This window comes from Gymnoscopelus braueri (assembly GCF_963280865.1).
Source record: "Gymnoscopelus braueri genome assembly, chromosome: 2".
NCBI classification, from domain to species: Eukaryota; Metazoa; Chordata; class Actinopteri; order Myctophiformes; family Myctophidae; genus Gymnoscopelus; species Gymnoscopelus braueri.
Genome location: NC_137604.1, coordinates 59,268,351 through 59,288,394, shown reverse-complemented (window position 1 = coordinate 59,288,394; position 20,044 = coordinate 59,268,351). Strand labels below are relative to the sequence as shown.

The 20,044-nt window shown below is 40.7% G+C and overlaps 1 protein-coding gene across 1 annotated transcript; it reads left to right on the top strand.

Moving 5' to 3' along the window:
* Positions 1–2,293: 2,293 nt before the first annotated feature.
* On the top strand, positions 2,294–8,932 carry LOC308096619 (perforin-1-like; the record flags this gene model as incomplete). Its single annotated transcript, XM_080444034.1, has 10 exons — positions 2,294–2,578; positions 3,252–3,331; positions 4,312–4,357; positions 4,470–4,603; positions 5,469–5,607; positions 5,884–5,964; positions 6,058–6,266; positions 6,684–6,974; positions 7,789–7,882; positions 8,720–8,932. The coding sequence occupies 10 exons, from the start codon at positions 2,294–2,296 to the stop codon at positions 8,930–8,932; spliced, it is 1,572 nt and encodes a 523-aa protein (XP_080300160.1).
* Between the last annotated feature and the right edge of the window lie 11,112 nt (positions 8,933–20,044).

The following is a 20,044-nucleotide window of genomic DNA, read 5'->3' as shown; positions in this document are numbered from 1 at the left end:
AAAGCGAACATTTTAACTCTATTCTTTGCTTCTGGGGGTCCTTGGAACAAAATGTTTTGAGATGGGGGTCGGCGGCCAAATACATATAATTTTGGGGGTCCTTGACATGAATAAGTTTGAGCGCCACTGATATAGAAACATATGTTTTTCAGAATACTGTTGGGATTTAGAAGACTTTTGTAGAATCGGCTTCAGGTCTTAATGGGTTCAAACGAGGCTGATCATTTTGTGTTGAGAGTTTAGTAAACCCTCAATGTGGTTCTGAGAGTGATCCTTTATAGCAGGGGTCTTCAACAGGGGGTTCGGGACCACGAGGGGGTTCCCGGGTTACTACAGAGGGGCTGCCAAATCTTTGTGTGATAGGATCTTTTGTTTTTTACATTAACCACTTGAACCCCAGCATCCCTATTCTGAGGAGAACGTTAGCCAAAAATAGAAGATCTACAAGCTGCGAGGCATTGTGAGCTTGTAGATCGGCTATTTTTTGGCAAATAGGTTTGGAGTAGAGTGAAAAAAATAGCAGACTAAGTACAGAGTGAAATGTCAAGTTTACAAAGTATTTTAGGGTCTAAGTGGTTAAATGTGTGAAAATACACATTAACATGAAACCAACACACACTGATGATAGTGCCCTCCAACAAGTCTATGAAACTATCTGTGAAATGTATGAAAATGTTTAATCACAATGTTATACAATATGTAGTGGGGGGGTCCCTGCTTCATCTCTCTCTCAGCTAAGGGGTCCTTGGTCTGAAAAACGTTGAAGACCCCTGCTTTATGGAACGGCTATCCCCCTGTAAGCAAGCAGCAGGCCCAGACAGCAAGGTTAAGTAGCTACAGTATGCCTCTGCAAAAAGCAAATGGCTCGCCCCCAGACAGCAAGACGACGAAGTTCCAAGGTTTAAGAAACGCATAGTGGTGGTGAATGTGTCTCTCGTATCAGGCGTCAGTGTTCTTCTGGCCAAGGCGGTGGCTACAGTATGTCCTCGGGTGTATACGGCACCGGCTTAGGCCTTCCATTCTCAGCCGCAGAGCGTTGGAACGGCGCATTTTCACAGTCAGACATGAACCGAAGAATGCCAGTCCTCAAGAAACATCATCATAATTTGTAATGCATCCTTGTAGGATCCTGTATTTAAGCCCCGCCAACTTTCCGGATCGGTGTCAGTGACTCCCGTTGCCTCCATGCAGCCCAGAAGCAACCGGATGCTGTCCATTTAATCTGTTCTCATTTCATGTCATTATTTTCTTTGGTTTTCATTTTCATATAATTTTTTCCTTCATTATATTATATGTCATCTGTTGTATCGAATACATCTACTAAAAGGTATTTAGTAGCAATTCTTCTTTCTCTCAACGTTGGCACGAGTCCCGTCATAAGCAAGGTGAGCAGAAAACACTTTTATCAACAAAGACCTGCTGCAATATGTCTTTAAACTATGTAAATTGACGTACATGTGTAGGCTACTTTGAACTCTGTGTAGTGTTTGTGCATGTGCATCCTCTTCTGCTTTCTATGTTGCTTTTTTCCCTCCCAGTATTGCATGTAAAATATTGTACTCGGTCTAGAAATGTTGAGATCAAAGTCGTAATCAGTTGTTGTAGTAGCTAGGAAAACATTGCTTTATATCCCACCCTGAAAAGGAATAGGCCTATGTATGACAATGTTTAGCCTATTATTTATTCATTTTACTCTCGATACTGGAAATAGTTACTTTACACCACTGCCAGAGACTCTTGGAATAGTGATACTTATATATTTACATTTACTCAATACTGTACTTAAGTACACTTTTGAGGAATATTTACTTTACTGGAGTATTTCCCATTTTCAATACTTTTACTTCTACTCCACTGCATCTCAGAAGCAAATATTGTACTTTTACTCCAATTTTTTCACTACAATTATTTGAAAACTTTAGTTGCTTTGCAGATATAAATCATGATATTATAAAACATACATTAACCACTTTAGCCCTATTTTATACATAGGCTATTTGAAAATAGGCGATCTACAAGCTCACAACGCGTCGCATCGTTGTGAGCTTGTAGATCTGCTATTTTCAAACATTTTTGTACTTTTACTTTTGGTACTTTAAGTATATTTTGATGCCTATACTGTTGTACTTTTACTCAAGTAACATTTTGAACACAGGCCTTTTACTTGTAACAGAGTATTGATACATTGCAGTATTGACACTTTAACTTAAGTAAAACATTTGAGTACTTTTTCCACCACTGGTCTCTGGTTATCTGCTAAAATCTCTTCTCTTCCTTTTGCAGCCCAGTCATCATGTCCTCCACCTTAACCACCAGCCTCCTCCTCCACCTGATTCTCCTCCTCGTCCTCCTCCTGTCTCAGGTCTGCTGTTGGTCTAAGTCTTGTCGTGTGCAGGGGAAACGTCATGAGTGCATGTTGGCTCCCTTTGTGCCGGGCTACAGTCTGGCCGGGCAGGGCTTTGACATCACCACCCTGCAACGTAAGGGCGCCTACGTGATCGATGTGAGGACCTACCTCAACGCGGACGCCACCTGCACGCTCTACTGCAATGTGCTGCAAGGTGGCAGGCTGCAGAAGGTGATCGTATCTTACTTATTATTATAACCACAGCCATGTACGTTAAAGTGATAGTTCACCCCAGAAATGACTTTTTTTCTATCGATTAGCCACCCCATGGTGACTTGAATTCATGGATATTTTTTTAGTTTTTGTCGCATTCCTAAAACAATAATTTGATGACCGGCAGCGGTTCCGGTAGGTAGAGAGACACAAAGAGTCTCCTTTGTGTCTCCTACCGGAACCGCTGCCAACCGGTCCGCTGGTCATCAAATTATTGGCTTAGGAATGTGACAAAAACTGAAACACATCCATGAATTCAAGTCTCCATGGGGTGATGACTAATTGATAGAAAATTAGTTTGGTGAACAATTTTTTGGGGTGAACTATCCCTTTAAAGCCACCCATATACAGTACATGCAGCATGTATGATTGATCAGTGTTTTTATATCGTTGCTGTCGGGCAGAAACCTCCTATCTCCAAATTTTACGTTTTTAATGCCCTGCTTGATCATACTGCAGCGTCACACGAAAGCGTCAAAAGTAGCAGATCCGCAAGCTCGAACGAGCTTGTAGATCTGCTACTTTTGACGCTTTCGAATTTGAATCCTGAAACGTAACAGTTTTGGACATATGAGGTTTCCACCCGACAGAGACGATAAACAACATAAATGTTTCTCTTCTCTTCTCTTAGGTGCCAAGGTCTATAGTAGAGTGGCATTCCTTTAATCACTGTCCTTTCAATCTCCACGGCAGTAGCCACAACTCGGTCAGGTAAGATCAAGATGTATCACAGGTTTATAATTATCATCCAACCATTTACTGTACTGTACCTCATATACCTCTGATATATTATCTTATTATTGTACTGTTACTGTACTGCGATGCACTGCATTCTGCTGTATCATCATGTCAATTGAATAGGCATGTAACGCTTCACAACTCACGATACGATTCGAATCACGATACTAGGTTCACGATATGACTTTTCACGATTCTTTTAAACAAAAACATATTTTCACAAATCTTTTTTTTTTCTCTTTTAAAAAGATCCTGTATTTTCTTCTCTTTTTTTTACGCGCCCTCTGCTGTTTGCGTCGCGATGACATTCTTATTGAAATCGATTTAAAGAGGTGGTGCCATGGTTTTGCACTTTTTCTGTTTTTCATGTGTCTATGAGGTTGATAGAACTTCATTAAGCCCCCTGGTGGTGTTTTTATGGTGTTTCATGTCTTCTCTGACTATTTTGAGTTTCTACCTGGAGGCTGAAACCTTGAGGGTCAAACGTGCCAATTTGAAAAACAGCCCTTTAGTGACATAGTAAAATTATACCCTCCCCCTCATTATCATAACACAACAGGTGTGGGCATGAGGAAGGAGGGACTAGGACAGGTGGGTGGTGCTAAGGTGGTGGAGGAGGTGCTAAGGTGAGAACCAGGTATACTTAATGAACTGGAGGCGTGTCCACATAAAAACATAATTTTATATCTGTACACTTTTTTGAAAAAAATCTTCCTCCTAGTTTAACCATAATACCTAATGATTATGTTTTAGGGGGGGGAAATCACTGAAAATCACGGCACCCTGTCTTTAAATTGTCACCAGTTTAGATTGACTTTAATCGATTTACGATAAATCGATACATGCCTACAATCGACTGAAATTAACTTATCATGCATGGAAGTTTTGAACGAAACAATTCCAGTAGTTTTCTTTTTTCCCACTTCCTTTCTTTTCTGCAATTGTCTCCCCAGCTCGGTGGTTCAAGCTTACACCCGTCATGAGAGCGATGACTGGAAGGTAGGGTACATGTCCCCAATGTGTGCCTCCACATAATACCCTATTCTTTATATTATCCCATGATATTATTATTGTGTTATATTTGTTCATAGTATATACTATATTTTGCCAGCTGGGCCTAGACATGCAGAAGGTTGATCTGGAGGTGGGTGGATCACGTTCAAAAGTGGCTCAATTCGCTGCAGCCAGAGCCAGAGAGGACCGATACACCTTCAGCATCCACAGGCTCAGCTGCGGCCAGTACAGGTCAGAGCTGTTTTTATTAAATCCATTAAGATGGGGAATGTATGTGTCATTTTAAGATTTATTTTGCTATTTAAAAATAGCAGATATACAAGCTCATAGCGTGGCATGAATGCCGCGCTATGAGCTTGTAAGATCTGCATTTTTTTTTATCGTGGAAAATGTGTGAAAATCTTTGAATATATATTTTTACATTTTTAACTCAAATCTTTGCTTCTGGGATTCTGGGAATGTCTTCTAAATCCTAAGAGTTTTTTGAAAAAACGTATGTTGGTCAAGGACCCCCAAAACTATACGTATTTGGCCGCGGACCCCCAAAATATGTTGTTCCAGGGACCCACCAGAAGCAAAGATTTGAGTTAAAAATGTTCGCTTAAAAAATATATACTCAAAGATTTGCACACATTTTCACGATTAAAAAAAAATTGAAGATATACAAGCTCATAGATTGCCGTTGCTATGAGCTTGTAGATCTGCTATTTTTGAAAAATCGTGATTCCCGGATTGAATGGGTTATGTCAATGTTGAACTTTGGTAGAACCTTTGGCCATGATAGACCTCCATTTTATTCCATTTGTACACACTCAGAGTTACAGACCTATTAAGGGTCCATTTGAAACCCCCAAAGGAATCGTGAAAGGGAACCGTTAAGGAATCAGACCGTTAAGAGGGAATCAATCGTTAAGGAACCGGAATCGTTTAAAATCCTTAAAGAATCCAACCCCTAGTCATTACTTTAATTCGTAGAGAATAGTCATATCTGGACATATATCATGCTCATGTGTCTATAGTTTCAAGTCATTTGAAATTAATCCAAGTCGAGTCGTATAAGTCCTGAATTCCTTTGTTGTTTCTGTTTTCTGTTTAGTTACCGTGTGGCAAACAAGCCACCACTCAGCTCTGAGTTTCAGAACGATCTGGTGGCGCTTCCCAGGGTGTTCAACTCTTCAACCAAGGCCCAATACAGACGTTTCGTAGATACATACGGAACACACTACATCCGCCAGGTTTAACACATGCATTCTCTCACTCTCTCTCTCTCTCACACACACACACACACACACACACACACACACACACACACACACACACACACACACACACACACACACACACACACACACACACACACACACACACACACACACACACACACACCACAAACACAGATCTCAAATCTCTCTCTCATACACACAGAGAGACACAGACTCACAATTAATTCAATTTGAAATGCGAATGCTTTTGGCATAATGGTGTCCATTATGTTTCATACTTCAATTCAGGTTTACCTTGGGGGACGGTACAGGAGAGTTAATGCCATACGTACCTGCTTGTCTACCCTCAATGGATACTCCAGTTCCCAGGTATACCTACAGTACCTCACATGCCTTTACACACACACACACACACACACACACATGCAAACAAAAAACATAACATTGTTTCTACATCTCTAGGTGGAGTCCTGCTTGAATCTGGGTCTCACCGACGGCTTTGGAAAGTTCACGTATCCCAGAAGCAAGACCACCTGTTCCAAGATCCTCATGAGCAACCTGGGCGTCTCCACCAGCGGTGGCCTGTACCAGAACTTCTCAGAGGTGACGGGGGGCCGCGGCTGGACGGGTCAGCTGTCCCTCACGCGAAACGATTCCGCGGGCTACAACAGGTCAGTGTTGATTTCGTCGACTAAAACTATGACGAAAAATGTTCGTCGACTACCTTTTTTCACTGCCGAAAACTAAATAAAAACTAAATAAAAACTAACCTATGATGACTAAAACTAAGACAAAATATATTGACAATTTATTGTCACGTTGTGAGCTTGTAGATCGGCTATTTTCTGCATGCAACCGAGTGTAAAATCAGCCATTACGATGCCATCAAGGCACCGCCGAAATGCAGTCGACTAAATCAACTGTAGATTTAGTCGACTATAATCTTATGATATTTAGTCGACTAAAACTAAACAAAAACTAAAACATTTCAGATGACTAAAATATGACTAAGACTAAATGGAATTTTATTCAAAAGACTATGACTAAAACTAAATCAAAAATTTCTGTCAAAATCAACACTGCCACAGGTGGCTGACCACCCTCAAGGACCACCCCGACGTCATCAAGTACTCCCTGAAGCCCATGCACCTGCTGGTACGAGACGGGCCGCGGCGCGGGGGGGTGAAGGCCACCGTCCAGCAGTACTTGAAGGAGAGCGGACTCAGTCCTCGGTCCAGCTCTCCGCCGCCGTCCTGTGACAACAGGGACCCCAACCTGGCCTCTAACTGTTGTCCTCAGGAGGCCTGGCAGGGGACACTGGAGGTGACCATCGTCAAAGCCTATCGGCTGAACGGAGACTCGTGGTCTGAGACCGACGCGTGAGTACAGCCAAGAGGATGAGTGAGAAGAGGATGCATGTATAAATGGATGCATGTATTAATTGATGCATGTATTAATGCAGTAGTTCCCAAACTTTTTAGCTCGAGACCCAAAAGAGAAATTAGACGTTTGCCAGGGACCCAAACTAGTGAAAATGTCAAATCTTCAACCTCACAACGCAGCGCGAAATTTTCACGACTTGTTAAACCTTTTATTCATTTGTTTATGGAAGTTATTAGATTTTTTATTTATGAAATACTTACACTAAAATGTTGGAATTGTTTTTAATTGATGAAAAGTTGTGATTTTGGGGGGTTTAAACTTTTTTAAAGCTTTTGAAATAATATATAAAATAAATTAAATGTAGGAAACTATAGGAAAAAAAGGAGATATTTTTTTGCTAGTCGCGACCCATAAAAATTGGTCCGCAACCCAAACAAGGGTCCCGACCCACTGTTTGGGAAACAGTGGATTAATGGATGCATGGATGGATGGATTGGTTGGGACCCATGTTTGGCTCGCGGACACATTTTTGTGTTGCAAGAAAATATCCCCCCTTTTTTCTTTTCCTACATCATCAAACACAAAATCTAATTCAAAAATGATAATAATAATAATAATCACAACGTTTTATCAATTAAAAACAATTCTTCCAAAACGTTTAAGATGTAGTGAAAATAGCAGATCTACAAGCGCACAACGCAGCGCGAAGCGACTCCTTGTGAGCTTGTCTGCTATTTTCACTAGTTTGGGTCATCACTAGTTTTGGACATGACAAATATTTCCTGCTTTTCCTTTTCTGTGTTTTTTCAGGTACGTTAAGCTATCGTACGGCTCTATCCACCGCATGACTGCGGTGATTCTGTCGGACAATCCCCGTTGGGATGCTCACTATAACCTGGGCAAGGTAAATGGATGATGGCTATATGGCATGTTTAATCAGAGCTGTTTGTGTGATAATAACAACTATAGGTAACTGACCGATCGGCCCCTGGGGTTCTTGTATTCTTGTATTCGTTTTACTGAGGATGTTTAGGAATAAGGTTAGGTTTAGGCATAGTTTTACTGAGGTTACGTTTAAGAATAAGGTTAGGTTTAGACATAGTTTTACTGAGGTTAAGTTTAGGAATAAGGTTAGGTTTAGGCATAGATTTACTGAGGTTACGTTTAGGAATAAGGTTAGGTTTAGGCATAGTTTTACTGAGGTTACGTTTAGGAATAAGGTTAGGTTTAGACATAGTTTTACTGAGGTTAAGTTTAGGAATAAGGTTAGGTTTAGGCATAGTTTTACTGAGGTTAAGGTTAGGAATAAGGTTAGGTTTAGGCATAGTTTTACTGAGGTTAAGGTTAGGAATAAGGTTAGGTTTAGGCATAGTTTTACTGAGGTTACGTTTAGGAATAAGGTTAGGTTTAGACATAGTTTTACTGATGTTACGTTTAGGAATAAGGTTAGGTTTAGTTTTAGTTTTACTGAGGTTACGTTTAGGAATAAGGTCAGGTTTAGGCATATTTTTTACTGAGGTTAAGTTTAGGAATAAGGTTAGGTTTAGACATAGTTTTACTGAGGTTGCGTTTAGGAATACCTGTTTGCGACAATTCCGAAGTCGCCGGATTTGACCCCGGGCGAGCGTGTTTTGGGGCGAGCGTTCTTGTATTCCAACTACACTATTATTTTAATACATGTGTGTATATATATACCGTACATGTATTAAAATAAATCAACTTTCAACTGATTGTTTTCAAGGTGGACACACACTTAAGCATGAAAGTTGAGATGTGGGACCAGGACTATTACTACGACGACCTCCTGGGATCGTGTGTGAAGAACCTGAAACAGGGAACCCACATGCATAAGTGCTCTACAAGGTCAGGAGGGATGGATTTTGTCATCAAGCTCACCTGTGACAACCATCTGACTGGGAGCAGGTGTGATCAGTACAAACCATCTCCAAACTGACACGCGAACGCCACGGCCCCACGTTAGGCTATAATAAGGCTACTAGGTAACATTGATTGTGGGCTTCCTCTTCATGTTATATTATACCGGTGGTGTAAAGTAACTAAGTACATTTACTCAAGTACTGTACTTAAGTACAATTTTGAGGTACTTTTACTTTACTGGAGTATTTCCAATTGTCTATACTTTTACTTCTACTTTTACTTCTACTCCACTACATCTCAGAGGCAAATATTGTACTATAATATTTTACTCCACTACAATTATTTGAAAACTATATGAATTATTACATTATAAAACGTACATTAACCACTTTAGCCCTATTTTATACCTAGGCTATTTGAAAATAGCCGATCTAAAATCAAACAATCTACAAGCTCACAACGCGTCGCGATGCGACACGTTGTGAGCTTGTAGATCTGCTATTTTCAAACATTTTCGTACTTTTACTTTTGGTACTTTAAGTATATTTTGATACCAATGCTTTTGTACTTTTACGCAAGTACATTTTAAATTCCGGACTTTTACTTTCCGAGTACTTCTACATTGCAGTATTGAAACTTTTACTTAAGTAAAACAACTGAGTACTTTTTCCACCACTGTATAATACTACTACTGTTCATTTAACTAATGAGATATGCTAACTTTTAACCTATATTGGCTCATTATCTCCGCCAGCAAGCGAGAGAGAGAGATCTACAGTAGTTCATGTTTTTGATGTGTTTTGCTGTCTATATTCTGCCTTTGTGACATGAATACATTATTACAAGAAATTATTGTGTTACTGACAATAAATGCTATGTTATTACATTTGATTTTAGCCTATGGTATTTTATTTAGATACAGTATACTAGGCCGATACCTGTTGGGAACGATAATAAGTAAGTAGGTCGGAGAGGCTTATTGTCGGCCGTGGTGTAAAGTAACTAAGTACATTTACTCAAGTACTGTATTTAAGTACACTTTTGAGGAATCTTTACTTTACTGGAGTTTTCACAATTTTCAATACTTTAAAGGAGGAGTTCACTCAAAAAAAATTCTATCAATTACACACCCCATGAAGCCTTGATTTCATGGATTTATTTTAGTTTTTGTGGCATTCCTAAGACAATAATTTGATGACCGTGTGTATTTCCGGTAGAAGACACAAATAATCTACTTTGTGTCTCCTACCGGATACATTAGCCGGTAGGAGACTGGAATCAAATTATTAGCTTAGGAATGCGACAAAAACAAAAAAGAATCCATGGATTCAAGGCTTCATAGGGTGTGCAATTGATAGAAAATAAGTCATTTTTTGGGTGAACTCCTCCTTTAACTTCTACTCCAATACATCTCAGAGGAAAATATTGTCCTTTTACTCCACTACAATTATATGAAAACTTTAGTTACTTTTGATTATTACTACAAAACACACTAACCACTTCAGCCCTATATAAATATTTCGGCCATTTGAAAATAGCCGATCTACAAGGTCACAATGCGTCCCATTGTGAGCTTGTAGATCGGCTACCATCAGCTCCCAGTACTTACCGCACGACTTGCCGGATCCACAAGCCATTTATAGCCTTTATTTATAGATAACCTTTCAGGCATAAATGCAGTTCAAAGTGCTTTACATGCAAATGAAAAACAAAGATCAAATAAAGAAGAAAGAAATATAAAAGTTACAATCTAGAGGAGAGTTAAGTTAAAAGTAGTAAAACATAAGTAAAAAATCCAGGTCCAGACACTCACAGGTGGATTTTATTGGTAAAAGGCCTTTATTGTGTTTGGGCTATAGAGGCATTAAAATACCCCAACGCGTGTCGGCTTCCTTCAGGGTGTAATAATGAAACAAAGAGACACAGAGTAGGCCTAATTATAGGTGTAGTCCTACACAGGAAGCAGAACCGGTTCAACCCCGGTCAGGGCCGGATTAACCCTGACGCTTCGCCGGCGCATTTCACCATTTTAGTGCTCCTTAAAGGGTTAGTTCAGATTTTTTGAGTATTTTCTGTAGAATCACTCCAGAATCACTGCGCTGCGGCAGCCTACTCACGCACAAAATATATGACACAAAAAATATAGTATATGTGACAGAGGGGTCGAAATTGAACGAAACCTGCTCTATATGGTAGAAATAGGTAAATACAAATGACGCTAGTTTTTTAAATTAATTTATTTTTAATGAGCGGCCCCCACCCAATCTACTAATCTACCGGAACTACTTCATATTTATCAGAACCGGACGATAACTCTGACCACGGGACTCGGGCAATCAATTAATACCTTTGCAACCACTATGGTAAGTATTTCCTACAGAAAATACTCAAAAAATCTGAACTAACCCTTTAACTCTTTCACTGCCAGACTTATTTCAGACTGTGTCGTCCCAGTGCCAGGAAAAAGGTGCATTTTTCCTCTGTTTGTTTTTTAACATTGAAGTGAATGGAGCAGCAATTTTTTGGATAGCGTTATCTCCTAGTTCCTTTGAGATAAACCCCAAAAAAAAAGACCAAAAAATTCAAAAGATTCATATTTTCGTCATTTCCGTCCGTGGCCATGATAGCCATAGTAGTCCGTGAGCCAGGGGGGTTGGTCATTACCATCTGAGGGGATTAATGCTCATAGTGATTTTTGTCAAGGTATGCATGTCTAGAGTTAGAAAATATGTGATAGCCTTGCACCAATGGTAGCTTTATGGGTGCTATCATGCATTTTATGTTATAACACTAGGCGAAAATTACATGGGTCAATATATGAAAACATACTATTAACCCCCCCCAAAAAAATATACAAAAGGTTTTTCAATTGGTTCTGGTACGTCTAGGCATGCTTAAGAACATACAAAAAAATCTAGGAAATTATATTTCTCGTAAAGCCATCATTTTCAAGATGGCGTCCAATATGACTGCCAGGAGCTTAAATGGCTTTATGATACTGTTCAACCTAGAAAGGTGGTTTTGGTGTCTAAAACTAGGTCTTAGGGTTCAAGAAATATGGCTGAATCAGTGAAATTACCATCAGTTAATTTTTTATTGCCAAATCAAAGATGGTGTCCATCCCATGGTGATGTTCCATTGTACTAAATTATGTTAAAAACAACAAAATATTGCAGTTGTGTGAGGGAATCTGTGAACTTCGTGAACGTGATTCATATGGGGACCTGGGGGGGGGGGCATTCATAGGTGTAGAATCTATTTCTAATGTTATATTTTGACTTGCTGGTCAGTCTTTGGCCTATGTGCTAAAGGTCAGGTCAAGGTCTCTCTCGCACCTTATCGTCCAACCAGGTGTCCAAGCAGGCAGCAGATATGGTCACTGGTTGACATGTACAGCAGGCCCTATTCACCTCACAATTGACATGGAGCCGTTTGTTGACACCTTGCAGGTATATAAGCTCTATAATGTAGTTGTGCATCCCGGTGGGATGCATGTTATACAGTCATTCTTCAGCTGCATTGCAAAACTGATGCAAGGTTCAGCACTGGAAGTGGAAATGCATGTGGTTGCAGAACATGACAGGCAAGTTCAGTGGTCAGTCCTGAGTGTATCAGCAGCACTCTGAAGTGGTTTCTATCAACTTGGCCAAAGACATTTGAACAGATACAGCAGTAGCCTACCTGGACACTGCACATCTCCATCCTACTGGCTGACAGTGGGTAGACAACTTCTTCCTACACTTCACATCCACCAGTTTGAATGCGCAGGGAGACACATTGACATTAACTTCACCTTTTCTCTCATGAAGCACATGACTGAAGCACTTCTTCCATGCTGGCCATGTGCAGTGTGCTTGATATCTAACCCAGTGCCTGCTGAAGATGCATGTGCTCCATGCCATAGCATAGAGGCTAAGCTAGACCTTGTCTGTCGGCACCATGATGGATTCTGGATCACTGTCTCTGCTGACCAGTCTGGGGAGCAGACTGCCATAACGATCAGGAAAGATGCTGTCATGATGCATGTGAGTGGAGTGGACTGAAGCCTTCCCCAAAATGTGCAGAAACAGAGGGAGAGTTGAAGCACTGGTGTGTCTTGGTCATAAAATATTGGGGTGTAGGATTCCTCACACACAGAAAGATCATCTCTTCAATCCCATCCTTGCTGTTGTGAATAGTAATGTCCTTTACCCACATGAGATGTCATCATGAAGAGTAAGAACATTAAGCAGAAGCCGTTGAGCATGTTGTACACCTTCAGTGCTGACGATAGATACTGCATTTAGTCATGATGAGGCAGACATCACCATGAGTTCCTATATCCCTGATGCAGCCATCTCTGGAAAGGGTGTGATACACATGCTCAGTGATTACACTGATGTTCTTGTCCTGTTGTATGCTGTGTATTGGGGTGTATCAGGTGGACCTACAGTGTAAAGTATAGATGGAGCATTGGGATGGGACAGTCTTATATGTATGACAAAGGCAAGATCAGAGCACACTACACTTTGCTGGCAGGGAACTTCCCAGGCTACCCTGATGTGCTGGGTGAGGTGGGTGCCACAAGTCAATGGCCCTTTCTCCAACACCGACCAACCTGTTGCACCAGATGTGGGCTCATTTATTTACAAGTGATGTTGTGGAAAGTGGCAGACCACCAAGCCCCACCTGACAAGTCGTTTGATGTCACAAAATTTGGATAGGAGATCTAGGATATTCTTGTTCCTGTCATTGCTAAGGGTGACCCCACCGTCAGAGCTATGTGACATGGTGCAATATCAATTTAGGGCACAGAGAGTGAGAAGTACATCACTGATGTACTGTAACTGCTCTGGTGAAGATGGTTACTGATGATATGTTCAAGCTACAGATGAGGAGTGATGTTAATAAGGAGGATACTTGTAAGGATGAGGTAGAACAGGATGTGGGTTGGAGAATACAGATGTAGTTGCAAAAGATACATATTTGACATTAGATTATATCATTTTACATTCATGTTATTATGAATACCAGTTCTTGTGACATGTTAATGACACTTTTCACAAAACAAAATCATGAATAGTGAACCATGAATGTTCATCAAGTTGTTTCCATTTGTTGTTCTCCCAGAGGTCAATTTTAACCTTGACCTGACCTTTGACATGATTGACCTGATATTAAAAAAATAACATCAGGAATGGATTCTACATATGAAAACCCTAAAAAAGAGGTATTAAACAGAGGTATTCTAAGACAAGCGGATTAAAAGTAAAAAATTGCCAGGCGTGTGTTTAGTGGCCATTTTGGATATTTTCTTACCCATTGCACTATATTCTGTTTATTGAATTTCATAATACATTTCCTTAGAATCTATGTATGTAAACATGGTTTTAAATCTATAGGTAATTTACAAAGGAACCCTTTGTGTTCCATCTTTCATTAAAACCAAAGTACATCTTATGTCACATATAGTCACTATGTTGTCACTGCCTGTAATAGAAAAATATTGTAGATATGCAAATTTTAACAACCTTTCTGGACAATATATAGTCTGAGCTTTATCCCAACCATTTTTCAGAGAGAAAGGGTCAATAATAAGAGAGAACCATCAGTTTGAAGTAGAATGCTTCATTCGGATTTTGAAAACTGTGTTTTGGCTTGTGGTTATAAAAGGAGTGATAACACACAGATAGCTACCACCGATGCAAGGCTATCACATTTTTCCTAGCTCTAGGGGTGTATACCTACCCAAAAATCACTATGAGAATTAATCACCCCAGATGGTAATGATGACCCCATTTTTGGGGTCCTGGCTCACGGACTATAGAGCCATCGGACGGGAATTCCCGTTTTTGGCAGTTAAAGAGTTAAGCAGCAGCTGCTTCTAAATTTCGGTGGTTTTCGGCGATAGTTGAGTCGTCTTTCACTTTCTCCCCGCCGTTTGCCCCCCCCCCCCCCCCCCTCAAGGTTGATGCCCTGTGCTTCAGCACCTAATGCCCTTCCGTTAAGCCTGCACACTGACCCCGGTGGAAAAGTATCCATGAAGACTTTGACCTCTCATCCTTCCTATAGATATTGCTGTGGTTCTGAATTATTGGTTTAAATACTGTGTACATATATATGTTTTGTTTTTCTCAAGAGTTGAAGCTCTTTCACTTAAAATAAATGATTGAACTGGGTTTCTACATGTTTGGGGTATTTGAAGATATGATTGGCCAATGTTGATCATTTTAACTGTTATGATGTACATGTGTTCCAATTTTCCCCTTTGTTTACAGCAGTGGTTTTCAACCCTTTTCATATCAAGGTCCATTATTTATTCGGCATTTGAGCGACGGACCACCGTTTGATGAGATTTAGACTCTCAGACCCAAGACTTTTGTTATGGTTGGATAAGATTTTGTCCACAATTCCATCCATGCTGTATTGATGTTAGTACCATAGGAGAGATAACAGACAAACGTTGATCCAAATAACAATAATTTAATTAAGTAATGCAGATGTTTAACAATAATTTAACTCTTGAGGGTGTAAAATGAAACCAAATGGACCCATAAGGGTCCATTTGGTTTAATTTTACACTCAAGAGTTTAGACCTATAAGGGACCATTTGGTTACCAACTAGCTGGGGACCACCTGGAACCCACTCAAGGGCCACTGGTGGTCCCCAGACCACTGGTTGAGAACCACTGGTTTACACCATCTTGAGTATGGAAAGTTTTTTTTTAACAGACTGTAGTGTGGGTAGACCATGATTGTGTTTAGTTTTATTTGTTGTCATGTTTAGAATGATATTTGTATGACACCCCCTGGGGGCCAGAGGAAAGACTGCAGGTCCTGGGACACACCTGTGTAGGCCTACACCTATAATTAGGCCTACTCTGTGTGTGTTCGTTTCATTACACCCTGAAGGACGTGCAAGCCGACACACGTTGCGATGTATTTTAATGTCTCTATAGCCCAGGGGGTCTTCAACGTTTTTCAGGCCAAGGACCCCTTAGCTGAGAGAGAGATGAAGCAATGACCCCCCCCCCCCCCCCACTACACAATATTGTGTTGCAGATTAAACGTTTTCATAGATTTCATAGATAGCTTCATCTATCACAGTGTTGTGATGTTTATTTCAGACATTTAACCCATTTAGAGCTGAGGCCAATTCTAAAAACGCCTTCTAAATCTTGACCTAAGTTTTCTGAAAAACTTCAAATGTTTATTAAAAAATTACAACAAATGTATGTTGCTATATACTGTACATAGCAACAACAACCCCAAAAGGTATAGTTACGTATAGGGGTTCCCGCCTCTAAATGGGTTAATCACTTTTGTAGGAGCCGATCTACAATAGGCCACATGTATGTTTGTCTAATATCCTCTGTCAGTGTGCTTTGTCACCCTCTACAGACATGGAAGAGAGGAGCGCATAAGAACCTGGCCTAGAGAGGGCCAGGTATAGTTGATTGGAGGTTCACAGCTTTTTACGTCTGTATTTTGTTGCTGCTGCCTTCTCTTAAGTTATATGCTACATGCTCAAGTCTATTTATTATTCATTTTATGCTTTCAAGCTTGGAACAACAGATGTGGAAATAAACCCCTTTTGAGTTCAACTTTAACTTTTGGACATTCCTCATTTCCCTTTTTTGGTCATGTTTGCTGCACAAAGCTAGTCAGTACAAAAAGGTACTCTCAGTCAACCACCACAAGGACATAAGGTCACTACAACTTTAAACCCTCAATAGTTATTAAACTTGACCTTTGGCCTGTACTTGGTTTGCTCCTTTCTCTCTCTACGCCAAACCTCTTTGCCGAAAAAGCGAGGCGTTGTGAGCTTGTAGATCTGCTATTTTCGGTTAATGATCCTCAGAATAGTGATGAGCGTTTTTGAGTGTTTTTGAGAATTTTCTCTTACTTACTCTTACTTAATCCAGCCTTCTATGTTAAACTCATGTTTACTGATATACTGATATGTATGAGTGAGCACGTATTATATGGGCACATTTCCTAATAATGATGACTCAACCAGGCCACACTTCCACTTCTTGAGATTCCAATTCCCTTTTCTGCATGTGGAAAAGTTCCAGTAACTGCTGTTACAACATTGACGTGTCATCTTAGGTCACCAGGCCATTGAGTGAACTGTTTCTCAACTAGTGGTCCATGGACTTCTTGGCGGTCACCAGAGATTTCGACCCAGGACGATTCGACCCGGACCATTCGACCCGCTTTCGACCCGCTTGGACCTGACATTTCGACCCGGACCGCGAGAGAGAGAGAGAGAGAGAGAGAGAGAGAGAGAGAGAGAGAGAGAGAGAGAGACAGAGACGTAATAATAATAATAATATGTACATTGATTTACCAAACAATTATTATTTGTCTGTCAGGGTGAAACAAGCCCAAAGGCTTTCAAGCACAGCCATTGAGATAAAGTATAGTTTTGGACCATGACGGAGGCGCGCCGAATCAGCAGACCTTGAGGCCAAGGAGTCGCGCCCGAGCGCCTCCAGGCGCGAGTGCCCGCGACGACCGGCCGATGGTCTGCTATTCGACTAAGCGCCGTCCGAGTTATGTACCGATAGGCACAGAATCGTAAATAATATTGGTGGGGACTGCGTTACACAAACGCAGCACACTCCCAAAGCTGGCGCCGCCGGCAGCTCCGCGGAGCTGTAAGGCATAGGCCTACATTATTATTTCATTTAGAAAAGAAGGTTTACAAAAAAACTTCTTTAAAAAAAAAGTATGCAACTGGGGGAGCATGCTTACAATATTTACTCTGAAATATACTCAGGACCTCACCGTCACCTTGTACCTTCAGGACCTCACCACCGTCACCTTGTACTCTACTACCCTCTAGGGGTTACACAGATAATTCGACCCGGTAAATTTGGGTCGAGCTGACTCAAATTCGCGGCTGGGCGAATTGTCCTGGGTCGAAATCTCTGGTGACCTTCTTGGCTATAGTGGAATCTCATGTCATTTTCTGGCTCAAACCGTGCCCTGTACATATCTTCAGGTATGCCAGCATGAAAATACTACTGCCACAGAGATTTACAAAATGTATTTACAAAAGATCAAATACATTTAGCTTTTACTGCAAGCTCTGGGAATTGTGCCTGACAACTCATCCAGAACCTCACAAGGGACTGTTTCATGTGCCTCTTGACAGAGTCTGTGGACATGGCAATGAGCTTATCCTCTTTTGTTGTTAAGCTTTAATTACTTTTGGAATTGAAGAATAAGCCTCCTCCTGATAATGAAGGTAATGTCTTTAATTCCTCTGTCCTCAAATACTGTACCAAGTTACTAAGTTTCTCCAAAATAAAAGAAATATGAAAATAATGAAAATAAATAAATAAATCTAAATAAATTACTGAATGCATGATCAGGGACCACATGCAATGCCTCCACGGACCATCAGTGGTCCACGGACCACCAGTTGAAAACCCCTGCTTTAGACAACAGATTTGACAGCAACTTTCACTTTGTAGACTGTTCACTTTGTAGACTGTAGTTGAGTAATGTTTGACCAGGAGTACAGGCTCGATCTATACTTTGACTCAAGTAGGCCTACTGTGGTTGAGTAGCCTACTTGTCCTCCACTGGAGATTTGCACAATTTATAGAAGGATATTATTTTTATTCCACTTTTTTGATGGAAACAAAATGAACTATGTATGAACTATGTCCATGGGTCCTTGAGGGGGTTCCAGGGGGTCCCTAGCTAAATAGTTGATAGTTACCAAATGGGCCCTTATGGGGCTGTAACTCTGATAGTGTATACGTACAGGTCCATTTGGTTCCATTTGTACACTTTCAGCACCATGGTGGTCTGTGGTCTAATCATTAGACCACCGACCACCATAGTGCTACAGGGGTTCTCCGTTCTTGAGTGAGTTCCATGGGGTCCCCAGCAAAATATGTTATTTACAGTAGCCTATATATAGAAATCAATTTAACCACTTTAACCACATTTCTTTATTTTATTTTTTACATTTTTAACACCACAAATCTTGTCCCTTATGGGGTCCTTGGCACAACATATTTACACATAAGTCCAAGGACCCCCAAATTAATGACGCGCTGAGAGCTTGTAGATCTGCTATTTTTTAACAGCCAACGTATAAATGGATAAAGTCGTTAAAATGATTGCTATGTTAACTACTTTTGCTGGGGACCCCCTGGAACCCCCCCCCCCCCCCAAGGACCCATGGGGGTCCCCGGGCCCCATTTTGAGAACCAGAGATGTACAGGGTCGTATAGCTAGGCGCCAGGCTCTAGTCAGTCTGAGGGGTTTAAATCTGATAAAAGCACTAATGAACTGCTCCCTGCTTTGATGTCATCCTGTTTCCAGAGGTAATGATGTCCTGTCGTTTATGTTTGTGTAAAACTAATAAAATAAATATGGACCCCCGTGGTGAAACAACTGATCCGTTCATCTATTAGTTTTACAAGCGCAGTGAGTGAGTAAATAATAATGTAGAGAGAAGTTCCTCGGGGCCATTGAACAATGATGAGCTTATATATAACCTCATCATTGTTTCTCTGTCTCTCTTTCTCTATCACTCTATCTTTCTTTCTTTCTGTTTCTCTCTCTCTCTCTCTCTCTCTCTCTCTCACACACACACACACACACACACACACACACACACACACACACACACACACACACACACACACACACACACACACACACACACACACACACACACACACACACACACACACACACACACACTCACATCACCTCACTCACTCACTCACTTCACTCACTCACTTCACTCACTCACTCTCTCTCTCTCTCTCTCTCTCTCTCTCTCTCTCTCTCTCTCTCTCTCTCTCTCTCTCTCTCAATTCAAAGGAGCTATAGGCATGATTAGATTAGAATGATACATTGCCAAAGCAAATAAAGTGAAAAAAACATGGTCAAAACTAAATTATGTATAGCTTGTAGTTACAATTAAAGGGGAATAAACATATGTGTAAAACGGAGAGTTGTTTAAGTTGCAACTTAAAAAAAAACATAAGAATTGTGCATTTGCTCTCTTTCTCTCTCTCTCTCTCTCCTCTCTCTCTCTCTCTCTCTCTCTCTCTCCTCTCTCTCTCTCTCTCTCTCTCTCATCTCTCTCTCTCTCTCCTCTCTCTCTCTCTCTCTCTCTCTCTCTCTCTCTCTCTCTCTCTCTCTCTCTCTCTCTCTCTCTCTCTCTCATCTCTCT